The sequence below is a fragment of the Onychostruthus taczanowskii genome, unplaced genomic scaffold (assembly GCF_017590055.1).
Source record: "Onychostruthus taczanowskii isolate IOZ18803 unplaced genomic scaffold, ASM1759005v1 scaffold248, whole genome shotgun sequence".
NCBI classification, from domain to species: domain Eukaryota; kingdom Metazoa; phylum Chordata; class Aves; order Passeriformes; family Passeridae; genus Onychostruthus; species Onychostruthus taczanowskii.
This window is the reverse complement of record NW_024499774.1, coordinates 76,244-90,395: the sequence shown is the minus strand read 5'-3', so window position 1 is coordinate 90,395 and position 14,152 is coordinate 76,244. Positions and strand designations below refer to the sequence as shown.

At 37.9% G+C, this 14,152-nt stretch overlaps 1 protein-coding gene across 3 annotated transcripts in view; it reads right to left on the bottom strand.

Moving 5' to 3' along the window:
* Positions 1–14,152, bottom strand: part of VPS41 (VPS41 subunit of HOPS complex) — a 112,247-nt gene that overhangs the window by 22,760 nt on the left and 75,335 nt on the right. For all 3 annotated transcript variants that reach the window (XM_041406310.1, XM_041406311.1, XM_041406312.1), the window contains 6 exons: positions 12,002–12,131; positions 10,192–10,307; positions 8,741–8,797; positions 6,484–6,545; positions 5,557–5,638; positions 131–223 (listed from right to left, as the gene is read on the bottom strand). In XM_041406310.1, the coding sequence (XP_041262244.1) occupies positions 131–223; positions 5,557–5,638; positions 6,484–6,545; positions 8,741–8,797; positions 10,192–10,307; positions 12,002–12,131 (540 nt within the window). The remainder of the gene's footprint in view (positions 1–130; positions 224–5,556; positions 5,639–6,483; positions 6,546–8,740; positions 8,798–10,191; positions 10,308–12,001; positions 12,132–14,152) is intronic.

Sequence of the window (14,152 nt, the reverse complement as noted above, 5' to 3'; positions counted from 1 at the left end):
TGTGGAACTCTCCACTGATAATCTGCTTGAATACATCAGAGAATTTGCTGCCAGAATTCTTTACTGCTAAGGGTATTTGGCTGGCAATAACTATGGGACACATTGATGTGGACACATCAGGCTGCAGTACCTCATAGTCACTTTCCAAAAATTCATGCAGGACCATTTCGTAGATCAGAGGTTTCAAAACTGGATCTCGTCTTGGCAAGTAATGACTAATTGCCTATAGGAACATAGAGAACAGAGTATCAGATGGTGAATGACATGTACACTGATAGAAAAAAAAAGTTGTGAAACAAAAGAACAAGGCTATACGCAAAACATGGCCCCTGTTAATCACTGGAAACTCATACTTGTAAGCAGCATCCAGAAATTATTTACTTTAGGATTATACACACTGGAATTCTATAACTCGCTTGAAAGAACTATCATTTGAGAGACAGGTGGCAAGATACTAATTAGGGTAGGAAAATCAGCCATTGTCCTTAAGAGACCAGTACTCATTTAGAAAACAAAACCTATAAAAGACTCCTCAGAACAAGAATGTTTTCAAAATCCATTTTGTTAAGTCTTGGCCTTTTAAAAAGGTATAAGGATTCATTAGCTGAAAAACGTGTTGTAGTGGATTGACCCTGACTGGCCACCAGGTATCCAACAAAGCCACTCTCTCACTTCCCTCCACAACTGGACAGAGGAGAAAAAATGTAACAAAGAGTTCATGGGTTAAGATAAGATCCAAGGATCACTCACCAAATACCATCAAATAGCAAAACAGACTCACATTTGGGATATTAACTGAATTTATTAATAACCAAACCAGAGCAGGATAATAAGAAGTGAAATAATCTCAAACACACCTTCCCCCATCCATTCCTCCTTCCTGGACTCTACCTCTTTCACCCCAGAAACACAGGAAGACAGGGAATGGGGATTGATCGACAGGGAATGATTGTCAGCTCATCACACGTTGCTTCTTTTGCTGCTCAGACCCCTTCTCCAGCCTGGGGTCCCTCCCACAGGAGACAGGTCTTCACAAACTTCTTTAACATGAATCCATCCCATGGGCAACAGTTCCCCATGAACTGCTGCAGTCTGGGTCACTCTTCCATTGGATGCAGTCCTTCAGGCACAGTTTGCTCCAGCATGGGCTCCTACATGGGCTGCAGGTGGATCTCTGCATCCCCTTTGTCCTCCATAGGCTGCAGAGACACAGCTGCTTCATGGTCTTCACCATGGCCTGCAGAGGAATCTCAGCTCTGGTGCCTCATTCTCCACTGACCTTGGTGTCTGCAGAGTTGTTTCCTCTCTCATATTATCACTCAGTTATTCTCTGGTCACAGTCACAACTGCGCAATAACTTTTTTTCTTTGTTTTTAAATCTGTTATTGCAGAGGAGTTCCTATCATTCCTGATTGGCTTGATCTTGGCCAGCAGTAGGTCCCTCCTGGAGCTGGCTGACATTGGCTCTGATGGACATGGGGGAAGCTTCTGCCAGCTTCTCACAGAAGCCACTACTGTAGTACTCCCACTATCAGAACCTGATCATGCAAGCAAAATATATGCGTAATTTTGAATTATGACTTACTTTGGGGTCACCACATTCTATGAAGGGCTATTTTTACATATGCAATTGAAAATTAATTTGAAAATATATCTCTCCATGAAAAGGGTGAAGGCATATGATCTGTTACTGTATAGAAGGTGTTAAGGAATTGCATTCCAGCAAGCAAGATATGAGAAGCTGCCAGAATAAATCAGTTCATACCCTGGAATTTCAGCACAGCATCTAATTAGCACTACTATTCCATGCAACTAGAGGCCAAGATTATTTCCACCTGCCAAAATAAATTCCACTGCTAGCTGTCTGGGGATTGTAGGGTTTGTAGCTGAGGGACCAACACTAGCGAAATTTCTCCAAACACTCAGAGATGTTGCCCATTGCCCGCTATTGGCACATAGTACAATAGCATTTTGTTACTGAAGTTGCTTGAACAAAGCAGGAAAAAAACCATCTCACTACATTTTAGACCTCTCCTCTCCCTATGCTGTTTGGACTTGGCCGGTTTTTGAAATGTAGTGCTGCCAACATCAGCTCCCACCAGCTGTCACAGGATTTATCAGTTAACTCAGGGTACAGTCTTGATGGCTGCTATGGGGTATCATATTCCTGACCCCTTCCTAAAAAGTATCTTTTGACCATGGAGAAAGCAAGCTAGACATTAACTGGAGACTCAAAGGCAGAAGACAATCTCCAATGGCTGTTTTCACTCCCACTTTCCACCTTCCTGTTACCTCCTAAATGAACAACCTCCCCCAACAGGCTGTTGCAACTCTTGGCTGCAGTTTAGCCATACAGCAAGCTCTGGAGAGGTGTAGTTTCCTTGTGTGTGAGCCCAGCTGCTTTGTGCAGGAAACGTCTCCTGCCCCATGTCCCATTGTTTTGAAGAAAAAACACAGCCACCTCCTGCAGTTTGACCACCATGCTCAGGAAAGCATACAGGAAGCACGTAAGAAGCATACAAGTTATTTTTAAGCCTTGGCACAAAGGTGACCCATGCTAGAGGTCACAAACTCTTCCTATTTTATTTTTAAGCTGCAGTTAGGGAACAAGATCAGGCAAAAAAGCCTCTGAATCAGATAGCCTTTGTACCAATTCTTAAACTATGGGGTAAAGTGACTTTAAATAAAAAAGGGATACAATACAGACAAATATTTTCTTCACTTGTTTCTTTTCAAGATCTGCTTTCAGACTTTTCATCAATAAATGTGAGCATGAGGTATACACAAGAAAACCCATATAAAAGTTGACATGAGATAGCCTAAACTATCTCACCAATAAGGTGAGAACAACAATTATGTATTCCTTAAAGGCTATCTAAGAGATGAAAGAGCCTGTCAGGATAGTGCTTCTCTCTGCTATGCCTGCTACAGTCCAGTGAAGTCTTTCAAATGTCTTCCGTCCAGTGTTTTGGTTAAAGCACTGCTGCTGCTAGCTGATCATCCTGCACCACTGCTGTAAGTCACTGCTGTCACAGCCAACATAATGGAGGGCATCCCCCATGCCACAACCGCCAGCACTCACAGAGTTTGAAACCTTCCTTTGAATCCACCCACCTTCCTCAGCTGCTTGAGCTGAGACATTAGATTTTATACTGAAGTGACTTGAGCACAAGTGATGCCATTTGGGTTTTGCCTTTTTTTCTATGTTCTCTGTATTCTTCACACATATATTGTAACTCTGTCACCTATTGTATTAGTGACTAGTTTTCCCAGTACTTTTCCATGGCCTTTCCTTAAGCAAAAAGACAAAAATTCCAGAGCTCCAAGCCCCAGGAGGTACAAGGCCCTCTTGGTTCTTCCTAGGAACCAAGGCCAAGAATAACTCTTGGAGATACATTCTCATGGACAAAGTACAACTAGTGCTGAAGGAGGGGCTCCAGAGAAGAGGCTTGACCTGGGGTGGAATTGCATCACTACGTGTCCTCCTAATTGGTGCTTTTTATCAATTATGCTAATTTCCTAAAACCTATAAATGTGTACTCATTCCTGTAGGGGTGGGCTTTTGTGGACACCTTTCCATAACTGCTCCTGAAGGCCTTCAAATAACAATTCTCTTTTATATTACCTCCTTACTAAAATTATGCCGAGTTTCATTTCCAAGTTGGGCAAAAGGCAGCACAAGCATGTAACTTCCTCAAGCCACCACTGCTGGAGCAGGAGAGGAACAGATCACTGCAAGGCTCTAGAGTCTTGAAACCGACACAACTAGGTTTCATAGAGGATGTTCATTGAAGACGAGAGACATCAAGATATCAAAATGCAACCTTTGGTAGCCAAACAGGACTGCTTAATACAGAACACTCAAAACCCCCCTAAAATCACACACAAACAACAACACTCATCCCATAGAATTTGACATTGGGGTATCACTAATTCCTCTGAGCAGGAAGGAAATTTCAATTTTAGTTTACTGTCACCTTAGTTATAGGCAAATAATGCTAGATTTGAAAAATCAGACTTCAGGCAACAACTTATAAGCAGTGCAAGTTCTTCCAAGATAATTCTGTTTTGAAATAAACTCTATTTCCACATCTCAATAGTCTCCTCATCAGGGCTGAAAGCCATTATAGGCCAGTTACAATATGGTGTTTAATATCTGCTAGTCGCGTAAGTAGGTAAAAATTCCACACAAGTGATCCCAAGCATTACAAGGACCCCTTCATTTAGATCTGGCTTAATTTAGTTCATCCTTTATGACACTCAGACATCTGTAGAAATCTGGGAAAAGTCATATGCAACTGAAATAGTGAAATAAGGCAGGCATTTTCTAAAACTGCAACTTAAAGCTGAATAATGTAATGGACTGCATCTCATGTATTCCTGAGAGTTCCTGGACCTAGGCTCTAAGAAGAAAAGAGATATTCTAAAGGCTGAAAACAGCCAACTGTTTAGAAAAGCGGTAATTGAGGTGAGATGTTTTTGCAACAAACCTACAAATATTTTTGTATTTTACAGTCTGCTGGAAGACGTAAGTGGAGACAACACAAACATCCTTCCAGATATTTGCAGCTAAAAAAGAAAATGAACCAAAAAGAAGAAGCAGTGTATAAAAAAATCACCTGTACCTGCATTCAAGTCCTTTATTGGACTGAAATAAACAAACAGAAACATAGGATTTCATCTTCCAAAGTAGTGAAGAATGCACCAAACCACAAGGAAGTCATATTAAAGGCAAGGCTGTTTATGCACTGGAGTGGCCCTGAAACCGAAGTCAGACATTTCTGAAATTCGTAATGCTGAAACACTTTTGGTCTTTGAACAGAATTAAATAGCTCAAAACCAGCAAGGGACTGCATGCTGTGAGATCTTAATAGTATTTCCTTTTTGGCACATTGAGTTTGAATAGGAAGACATAAAATTCAGAAGTAAATGTACACATGTTACCAAAGGGAGTGTGCATAAAGTTTTCAATTGGTTTAGCAGTGACAGTACTAGGTTTTATGTCCTATGCAATTTATTAACTGAGACTCTCACATTAAATGTGTACTGTTGTAGTAGATGGCTTGCAACTAGGGAAAACACCAAGCAGTGCAGACTGCTCCTCTTTCTCACCACCATTTCTAGCACACAGCATAGGTTTTCACTGCTGCTTTGCAATTCCTTAACACTTAAACTTGCAATGGACCTGGATTTGCCAGAATGATGGGCACCCACATAGTCTAGTTTCCATAATACCTGGGGGAGTATTTTTAGGACATACTGGAAACGAATGAAAAGTAAATGGGAAAGATGTATTTAACTGTGAGCATCTTAGCAAGTAAAAGCTTTGGGGGTGGGTATTTCACGTTGGAGACTGCCAACAAGTAAAATATGTAGCACTGTGCCTCCAATCTTGTTTTAAGTAATTTACACATCAATCGGAAAGACAGCTGTCTAGAAACAAACAGAGATCTGGGGCAGCAATACCAGAACAGGCCCATTAAATGTGATGCTTTAGATACAAACAGTAAGTACAACATAAAAATTACTTGAGTGCAAACACAAAAATTAACTTACTTTAAGCTGACCTATTTCTTTAAACTTGTAAACTTCAAATTCCCAGAGTTCTGTGTTTTTGCCAAGGATTTTCTGGCACTTTCTGCAAGGAAAATGAAAGAGATGAGAACAAAAGTAGGTACGGAAAGTAATACAAAGGTGACAGCATTACTGCAAGGATTCCTTTCCTCTTCTCCCTATCATGACACTTGTAAAAGTGACTTATTTTGGCAACCACCACTTTAAGTAGAGTATGCCAGGCTCTCTTCCTTTCAAATCTTAAAATTTTGTTGCATCCGAGATGACTAACTGCTTATTATGCATTCACCCTTAGTGATTAGGGCCATATTAGCTTTCATAGAATTATGGCATGGTTTGGATTGGAAGGGAGCTTAAACATCATCTAGTTGAAATCCACACACCATAGGCAGAGATGCCACCCTCTTGGTCAGCTTTATGAGTGAAGCCTTTAAATCTCAGCTGAGAAAAACTGAACACTTAAAAAGATATGCTTACGCTTACATGTACATGAAAACAAAAACCTTGGATAATTTCTGATCCTTACTTTAGATTCTCATATTTGACATTATTATTTATACCTACACAAAATCAAATTATTTTCTGATGGTCTTATGTGCAATGACACACTAATAAACTGAGTTTATCAAAATCCAAAGAAAACCTTAGTTTTGAAAATCTAGTGTGACTTTGAAAAATCAAGGCTTACTTTCAAAAATATATGCCTGGATTCCAGTTAAAATTTTTAGGTCACTACAGGCAAAAAAATATATGGCACTGCAATACACCTCTATGTTTTGAAACTTCAGAAATTCCAGAGCACAGAGAAAATCAACATGCGCAAATACTTAAGAATTAATAATTTATTTTTGATTTTCCGCCACACAGACACACTTTAGCCAGCAAAGAAGATCTTTAATACTAGATTACCGAGCAGCCAGGTCATACTCTCCTTTCTCCACCAGGTGATTTATATAGGCTAAGCCAATGTCCTAGAGGGAATAAAACCAGAGAATTAGTTATAAAAGTTTGGAAGTGAACTACCTGACTACTGTACAGAACTACTGTAACAGTAGTGCATACAGCTGGAAATTCAAGGCTCTAAGTGCATCCCCTGATTCTCCTTTACAAGTAGGACCCACAGAACAGTCAATACAAAATAATTCCACAGACTGCTCACAGGTTCAACTAAAAGTGCTCTTTTAAATAATTCTCATAACCTCACTGATGCTGAGAAGACTACCACCTCTAATTATTAAGGATTGTTTGAAATGCATAGCTGATCTTGCTGTGCTTGAATTAATTCAGAAAGAAAACCACCAGTCATTGTATAAGACATGCTCTTTGTCAACACAGTTTGCAGAGGAGGGCAAAAAGTTGGTTGAGAATATAAATCCTAATGCTGCTCAATAAAGAGCAGGAATTACTGAGAACTTAACAAGATTATTAGTTATTACATACAAATTTTCTTTCTCAAAGTTCATCACACAAATAAGTTGTAAAATATTTCTGATATGCATTTAATATATATTAAAATTTTGGAATGAGCCTCCTAATGTAATCTCAACACTCATGTCCATTTTGACACAACGCAGCATATTCATTGCTTAACTTAAGAATCTCATCACTAAAAAAAGCACATTGTTTTTAGAAAGAAAAAAAAAAAGAGGAGAAAAGAAAAAAATAAAGCTGTACAATAAAAAAGAAGTCCTTGATTCTTAAAAAAAATTTAAACATTAGCATCTTCCGAGGCATAACAATTCTTTTATCAATATCAAGGACAGTATTGACCATAACAGAATATGAATACGGGTATGCAACAACTTCAACTGGTCAATCTACTACAAAGTTAGAAAAAAATGCACATACACAGGAGTTTAGGAACCACCTTCATATTTTAAACTTCACCATTCCTAAGAAAGAGGCTGACAGAAATCTTCAATTCTCCTGTGGACCAGCTTCCCAGTGAGCAGAGATGTAGAAGAAAAAGAGATGTAGATCTGGTTGTTTTAGGATCTCTGTGCTCTGCTCAAGAGGTGCAGAGGAGCAGTGATAATTAGTTCCATCTAAAAAATCCCCAAGGCTACCTGATGTGTCAGGTATCCTGAGTGTGGTGTCACTAGGCAGTGAGAGCATGAGTTGTTTCAAATCCGTGTACCACTAATCTTTCACTTAGGGCTTCATGTCAACATTTTGTTTCCTCAACACATTCTGTTGGCTTTTGCTTTAGAGACCAAACTCTCAAAAACTGCTTGTATCTCACTGAATTTAATCATTTATTGCAGAGCAAATTTCTGCAAAGCAAAAGAAAATCTGTGAGGTTTCTTTATTTAGTTTGGTGTTTGTCTGTTTGGCTTTCTTTTTTTCCTCCTAATGCATTGCCAGGACCGCCTTTAACAATTCTTTACATCTTTTGCAAGGGTCACAGAATAGTTTTGTTAAATGTAAACTTTGTGATAGGTAATGGCATGCCATTTAAATCTTGATTCAGCTTCTGGACTACACAAGAATAAAAGTTTTTAAGACATACTGATATGCAGCATGTTTATAATACGAGTAATCTGGCAAAAAATTAAACACATCTTGAACACTTTGTACAGATTTCAATTAAAAGCAACATCAGTATTAGTGAATTTAAACAAAAGCAAACAAACAAAAGCTAAAATTAGTGACAATTTTGTGTCTATTACACCATTTCCCCTTTTGTTCTAAACATTGATACCCCTTGTGCTCTGTGAAAGGGACTATAAACATAGGAAATAAATGTGTGAGAAAAGGAGTATCTCTTAAACTTTTTACAAAATCCTGTCACATTTACGAGGTATAAGTTAAGGAGAAATTTGTCACTCCTGCCTGCAATCTCCGATAGTGAAACAATGTGTGTTACTTCAAACCACAGTGAATTTATTAGAGAAGTAAAAGCAAACAAAAACCCCCATCAGCAATCAGAGAAATGGAATTCTCTTCCTTTCGATGCCAATAGCACCTGCATAAAATGTAGATCTTTTCATGTTTCATGGACTAACACTCCTGCTCTGAAGCTGAAACCAAGAAATTGGATGCCAGTTGGAGTATGCCTAACAGTTATTGCCTGGTGTTATAAAAAACAGGGAATGTATTTGTTGCATCTCACAGCATTCTAAAAGAAAGAAGATACTTTATTTTGAATAGAAGTTTTGGGACGTACCAAAATCTTGTGCTTTTTTATGGTTTTCTGACTGATCTCAGCTGCCATCAAAGCTTCCTATATTCAAAAAGGAGAAAACAGAGATACCAGTCAAATCTTTCAATACAGAAAGCTCTAGAACTGTATAAATCAACTGTTTTTCGGAGTAGGGTGTTGGAAACACCAGAATTTTTAATGCCATGGTTGGATGAACAGCTTTGAATTCATACTCAAACAAAAGCAGTCAAGCAAAGAGCAAACTACTTTTGTTTCCATCTGGGTTCACTCCACATGATTATATTAAGATCAAATCACAACAAAACACACAATGCAATCACATTTGATCACTTTCAAAAGAGACCTCTTCACTACCAAAACCTGTGGAAAAAATCAACAGGAAAAGGGGCAAATGGGGGAAAGCTACCTTCCAGTTCCTAGCCCAAATGTCTTCTTCAGTCAGATTTATATTTAAGTGTCATTTGCTGTTCTTCTACTTTTTTGAACTTATAGAAAAAAAGCTGGCACTTTTACAAATAAAAACTAAACCTTTAAGATATATCATAACAGGCTTGTCTACTAACTTGAATGGCTTTCATAAAGGAACATACACAGCTGTCACTTGCAAATTACTGGAGTCTTCAGGGACCAAATGCTGTGATTTACATATATTGCAAAACTGCACTCATCATACAAGTTTGCTATTCCAATGCAAAAGCATCTACAAGGATTTAAACAAAACTGCATGAGAAATATCATGATTATATTAGCAAAAGCAATACAAGCTGAATGGCTTTTCCACTTTTTTTTTTTCTTTTAATGGGCACAGAACAAACATAAATTAGAATTTGCAAGTTAACTTTATGCATCATAACAAATGTTCTAAGTCAATAAATGCAGGATATTAGAATTCAGACCACTGTGTGCATGTTTATATGGTATGAAAGAACTTATTATTGCTTTAGGTGTTTAGATAACATACTGAAACACCAATATTTATGCAACCAAATGGTGAGTTGTTTTTTTTCCAAGAGAGCTGTATACCCTCCTCTTTTAATACTGGAACAGCTTTATTGTGAGCAACACTACTTTGAGCATGTGTAGGCACAATTTAAGACCATAGTATTTTACTTTTAAAAGCGCAGCTCATTAGTTAACTCTTCTGCAGTTCTAAAGCCAAAACCCAGCTTTAATAATTTTCAGTGTCAGCTAATACATTTCATAACTGATGATGAGAGCAGTATTTTCAGCATCTAATTCAGCTACCTCACTTGGGTGAAATTCTGATTAGTTGTTTCAGTAGTAAGACTAACTCTGTAAGAGATGGAGTAATGTATAGTTAACTCCCATCCTTTACAAGCATTTATTCAATGACTGTAGGAACAGGAATGGTCCAAATGACCTAGCAAAGTCCATCATCCTACTCCAATTTCCAAACAAGGAAAGTCTGAAGGAAAGAATGATGTAAAAATTACTTCGTATTTCTTCTTTTCAAGAAGCCAGTCAATGTGATCATCTTGGTCCCGCTCTTTGGCCACAACCACATCTCTTGGGCTGATGATATAAAAAAGTGATTCACCTTCTGAATATTCTGCAAATGCATACACAGCTTTATTATTATTATTATATTTTAAGTAAAGTTCTTCTTTTTAGCATACCCTTAAGGGAAATTTACAATGAGGAAGACAGCAAGGCTACTTGTGCAGGACACACTAGTTTGGATGCTATATTCCCCAATAAATTAAAACTGGTTTAAATAGCAAAATATATTTTAAAAAACCACTACAACTTATTGCAAATTCCGATTCATCCACTATGTGTAAACTTTATGATGGTTTAGAACCCATTATTATACTTTTAGAGGACTATTACACTACACAGCCTGCAATAAACTTATCCTTCGCATCAAGGTCAAGGCCATCAAAATCATAAATGATAGATGCTATAACCCCTGGGGACACAGTACATCATTGCAGCAATGCATTTACAATGCTGCAAGTTAAGGCTATCTGTATAATGCATTTTCTTCCACCATAAGCCTTTATTTTTGAGTAAACTCAAAGACAAAGTACTAAAAGGTCAAATCAAATGCAGAAGATGACTGCTCTGAATAGCTATCATTTGGACAGAACCATGAAGAAACAGGAATACTTTGTAGGTACAGAATAGAAAACCATTCACTGTCCAGATCAGTTTCTATAAACACAGACAAATACACTCCTGAAATGATAAGCAATTCACAAAATAATGCTTGTTTTAAAACCATACATAACACTTAGATTTTTCAGGTAAACTAGAATATTCATAAAGCACAAAAGTACAGCTGTGGACATCAATGTTCTGCTTTGGAAGATGTATAAAGAAACCCCAGTTCTACTGATAGCAGCGATGTTTTTGAGGTCAGGAGGAGATATACTATATTTCTAGTGGCTTAAGGGCATAGACATACACAAAGAGGTTTGCCAAGCCTATGATTTGAAGCATGCTGCCAGAGGAGATACTTAAAATTCAAATTAATGGATTTTAAAAGCCAGAAGAAATGCTTCTGTATAACACAGGCTACAGAATCTTCACCAAGAATTGTGCATCAGCTTTGCCATGCATTTTTCTGAGCTACAACAATAGATCAGAAAACTATTCCATCTTTAAAGGGTGGCATATATTGTGCCAGGGCTTAATGTCCCTTCCTGTTACATAACTAAACCTATCTTCTAGATGAAGCTTGCCAAAATCCAGCTCCTATTAATTCCAATTTACCATTTGAGGTCTGTAATATAACTGGCAGCTTTGTCAGTACAGAGAAGCTAAATATCAGTGGGCCCCTTTTAAGTTGACCCACGTATATCTTACTTTTGAAATTATACTTATTCAATCATTCCCTCCAAAGCATCTTTTCCAGACATTGTGCCACTCATTTCAATATTCCTGAAGCCCTTTGTGTAAAAAGAGCTCCTATGGATCATATGTTCAATAAATTTCCTTCAAAGATATTGCCTTTGACAATACTGAACATTACATGAGGTATATACTTCTGCCTTCTCCAGTATGTCTGGCATTAAATAGCTGGCATTAAAAATCATGATGTTTAAATACACACATTTGTTTTCTTTCATATGACTGGTTCTTGTGGATTTCCACTCTACACTTCAGTGTCATGAGCAGTTACAGCTATTTCAAGGCGATGACAAAAAGATGACATAAAAATGAAAAAGGAGGCTAAGTACACTCAAATCTTTTTTAAAGCAAGGTATGAAAACAAACTAAAACAATACTGAGAACACCTACCCAAATGATAATCACGACATTCATTTTCCTGAAATCCTCGTACTGTTAGTGCATCAGAAGAGATCTCTTCACAGGACTCAAGCAGGGGTTGTACAATATCGAGTCTAGGCCTTGCACAACACTCCACTTCCTAGAAAAATGACACCTTAGTCACCTCCTATATTATTTACCTTAGCAATACCAACTGGTGGTCATCTACAAACAAGGCTGAAATTCAGTAGCTGCAAACATTCACAAAGGTGCAGTATTTTGCACTGGCTACTCAGCTGCAAATCATACAAGTTGCAAATACTTGCAAATACTCCACAGAGTAATTGCATCTGAACTCAAAGGAAAATTACTCAAAAGTAATCCAAGTTACTCTTTGCTTTCCTTGAAGGAGATCAGTCTGGAGGAGGAGGTATAGATACAACATAGGTCCAATCCTACCCCTGAGTTTGCCCACTACTTTTCTGCTCTTGGTCACAGAAGTTTTCAGGGCTATCACAGATGACTATCAATTGCTTCATTCAACAAGCAACAGAACAATCTAGAACCCATACCCAGCTAGGCTCATGCCCTGAAGGACAGAGCTTTATGAGCCTGGTATTCTGGTATTAAAATAATTATTTAATTTCTTTTTTGAAGCTGGTGTTTGATTTTAGGCAGCCAGCAGCAGCAAGGAAAAATTAATCTGAGAATAATATAAAAACTTTGCTGTTCTGATGAACTTAGAGTAAAATGAACTTTCAAGTGCAATGTAGGTGGTTATGGTAAGATGACATAATGGATTTTCACCTTCTATCCAAGTGAAACTGCTATCTTCAACTAGCTGCATTTTTAATTAAGTCAAGGTTCAAGACAATCCTATATTTTCTACTTCAGGCTGTGAATTATAGCAAAACATAGAATAAAAGAGCAAGAACATATAGAAAGTAGATTTAAACAGCTCTAACCTACCCAGTTGGAAGTACACCACTTGGGTATTTCCTAAATTTAACTGTTCCAGGACAAAAATACCCAAACCAAAAAAACTTTCAAAGGAATTTCAACTGTGACCTTATTTGCAATAAGTAAGAAGATGTCATTTGCAAGCTGTGAAATCAAGTGTAGGAAGACAAGTGTTCCTTGCAACTAAAGTACATTTTTGTAGTGAGCAGCAATTCTGCTGCAAGCTCAGGCAGTTTGGGCTCCACACTAAAAAGACAAGTGAACCAAGACACTAACAAAGGCGTTCCCATCACAACAGGACACTGATGCACCATCACGGACAATTGTACTTCTGTTCCTTCTACAGCTACCCAGAGAACTGAGAAGTTAGTGAAGTCCAGCATTTGGAGTTTGTTTAAAGGGCTAATTAAAAGCAAATACATGAGAAAAACTTTTTGCTATGTTCAATTACCATTATATCACCTGAAATTCCCTTTTCATCTTTCTTTCCTGAAGCAATTAAAATGACTTTAACCTTTAGCAGTCACTACCTCGTTTACACTAGCTCCTTTCCTGTACTACTTTTTCATTAACAGTGGCATCCCAATTTCCTTGCTCCCTAGCATTTCAACTCACCACTTCTTCCCCCTTTCTTATCTCATTTGTCTGCTTTCTTGTCTTTCACCGACTCTCCCACACTGTGCTGTCTCTTTTGGGAAACATTGCTGTGACATTATTTTTCTCCTTAATATAAATAAAAAAAATAATAATCTGACATCCTGAAGTAGAACTAGAAGCTAACCCAAATGATTTCAGAAGGCTTATGAATTAGTTTGAGCCTACAGCATTTCATTGCCTAGCAACATGTGCACCCAGTTTCTTAAGGTTACTATGGTGATGGTTGTCTAACACAGACATGCTTATCAAAGAGATGATCAAGAGCATCTCCCATTCTCACACTGCAGCTTCAACGATTTCCTCCACTGCCTTGCCCTTTATTTGGCACTATGAAATCAATGTCGGAGACAGACACTTGTCCATGCACAGTAAAAATGGCTGACAAGAATTCTAATTACTACCTCTCCACAGATGGATCTGGGTGCACGCGACTAAAGATCTTAGAAGAACTAGGAGATAATGACACCACTGACTCACAATCATTCATTCTACCCCACAGTCACTCTTATGATTGAGTTGATCAACTTCACTATTCTCATTTCTTTTGAGATGCAGTGTCAGCAA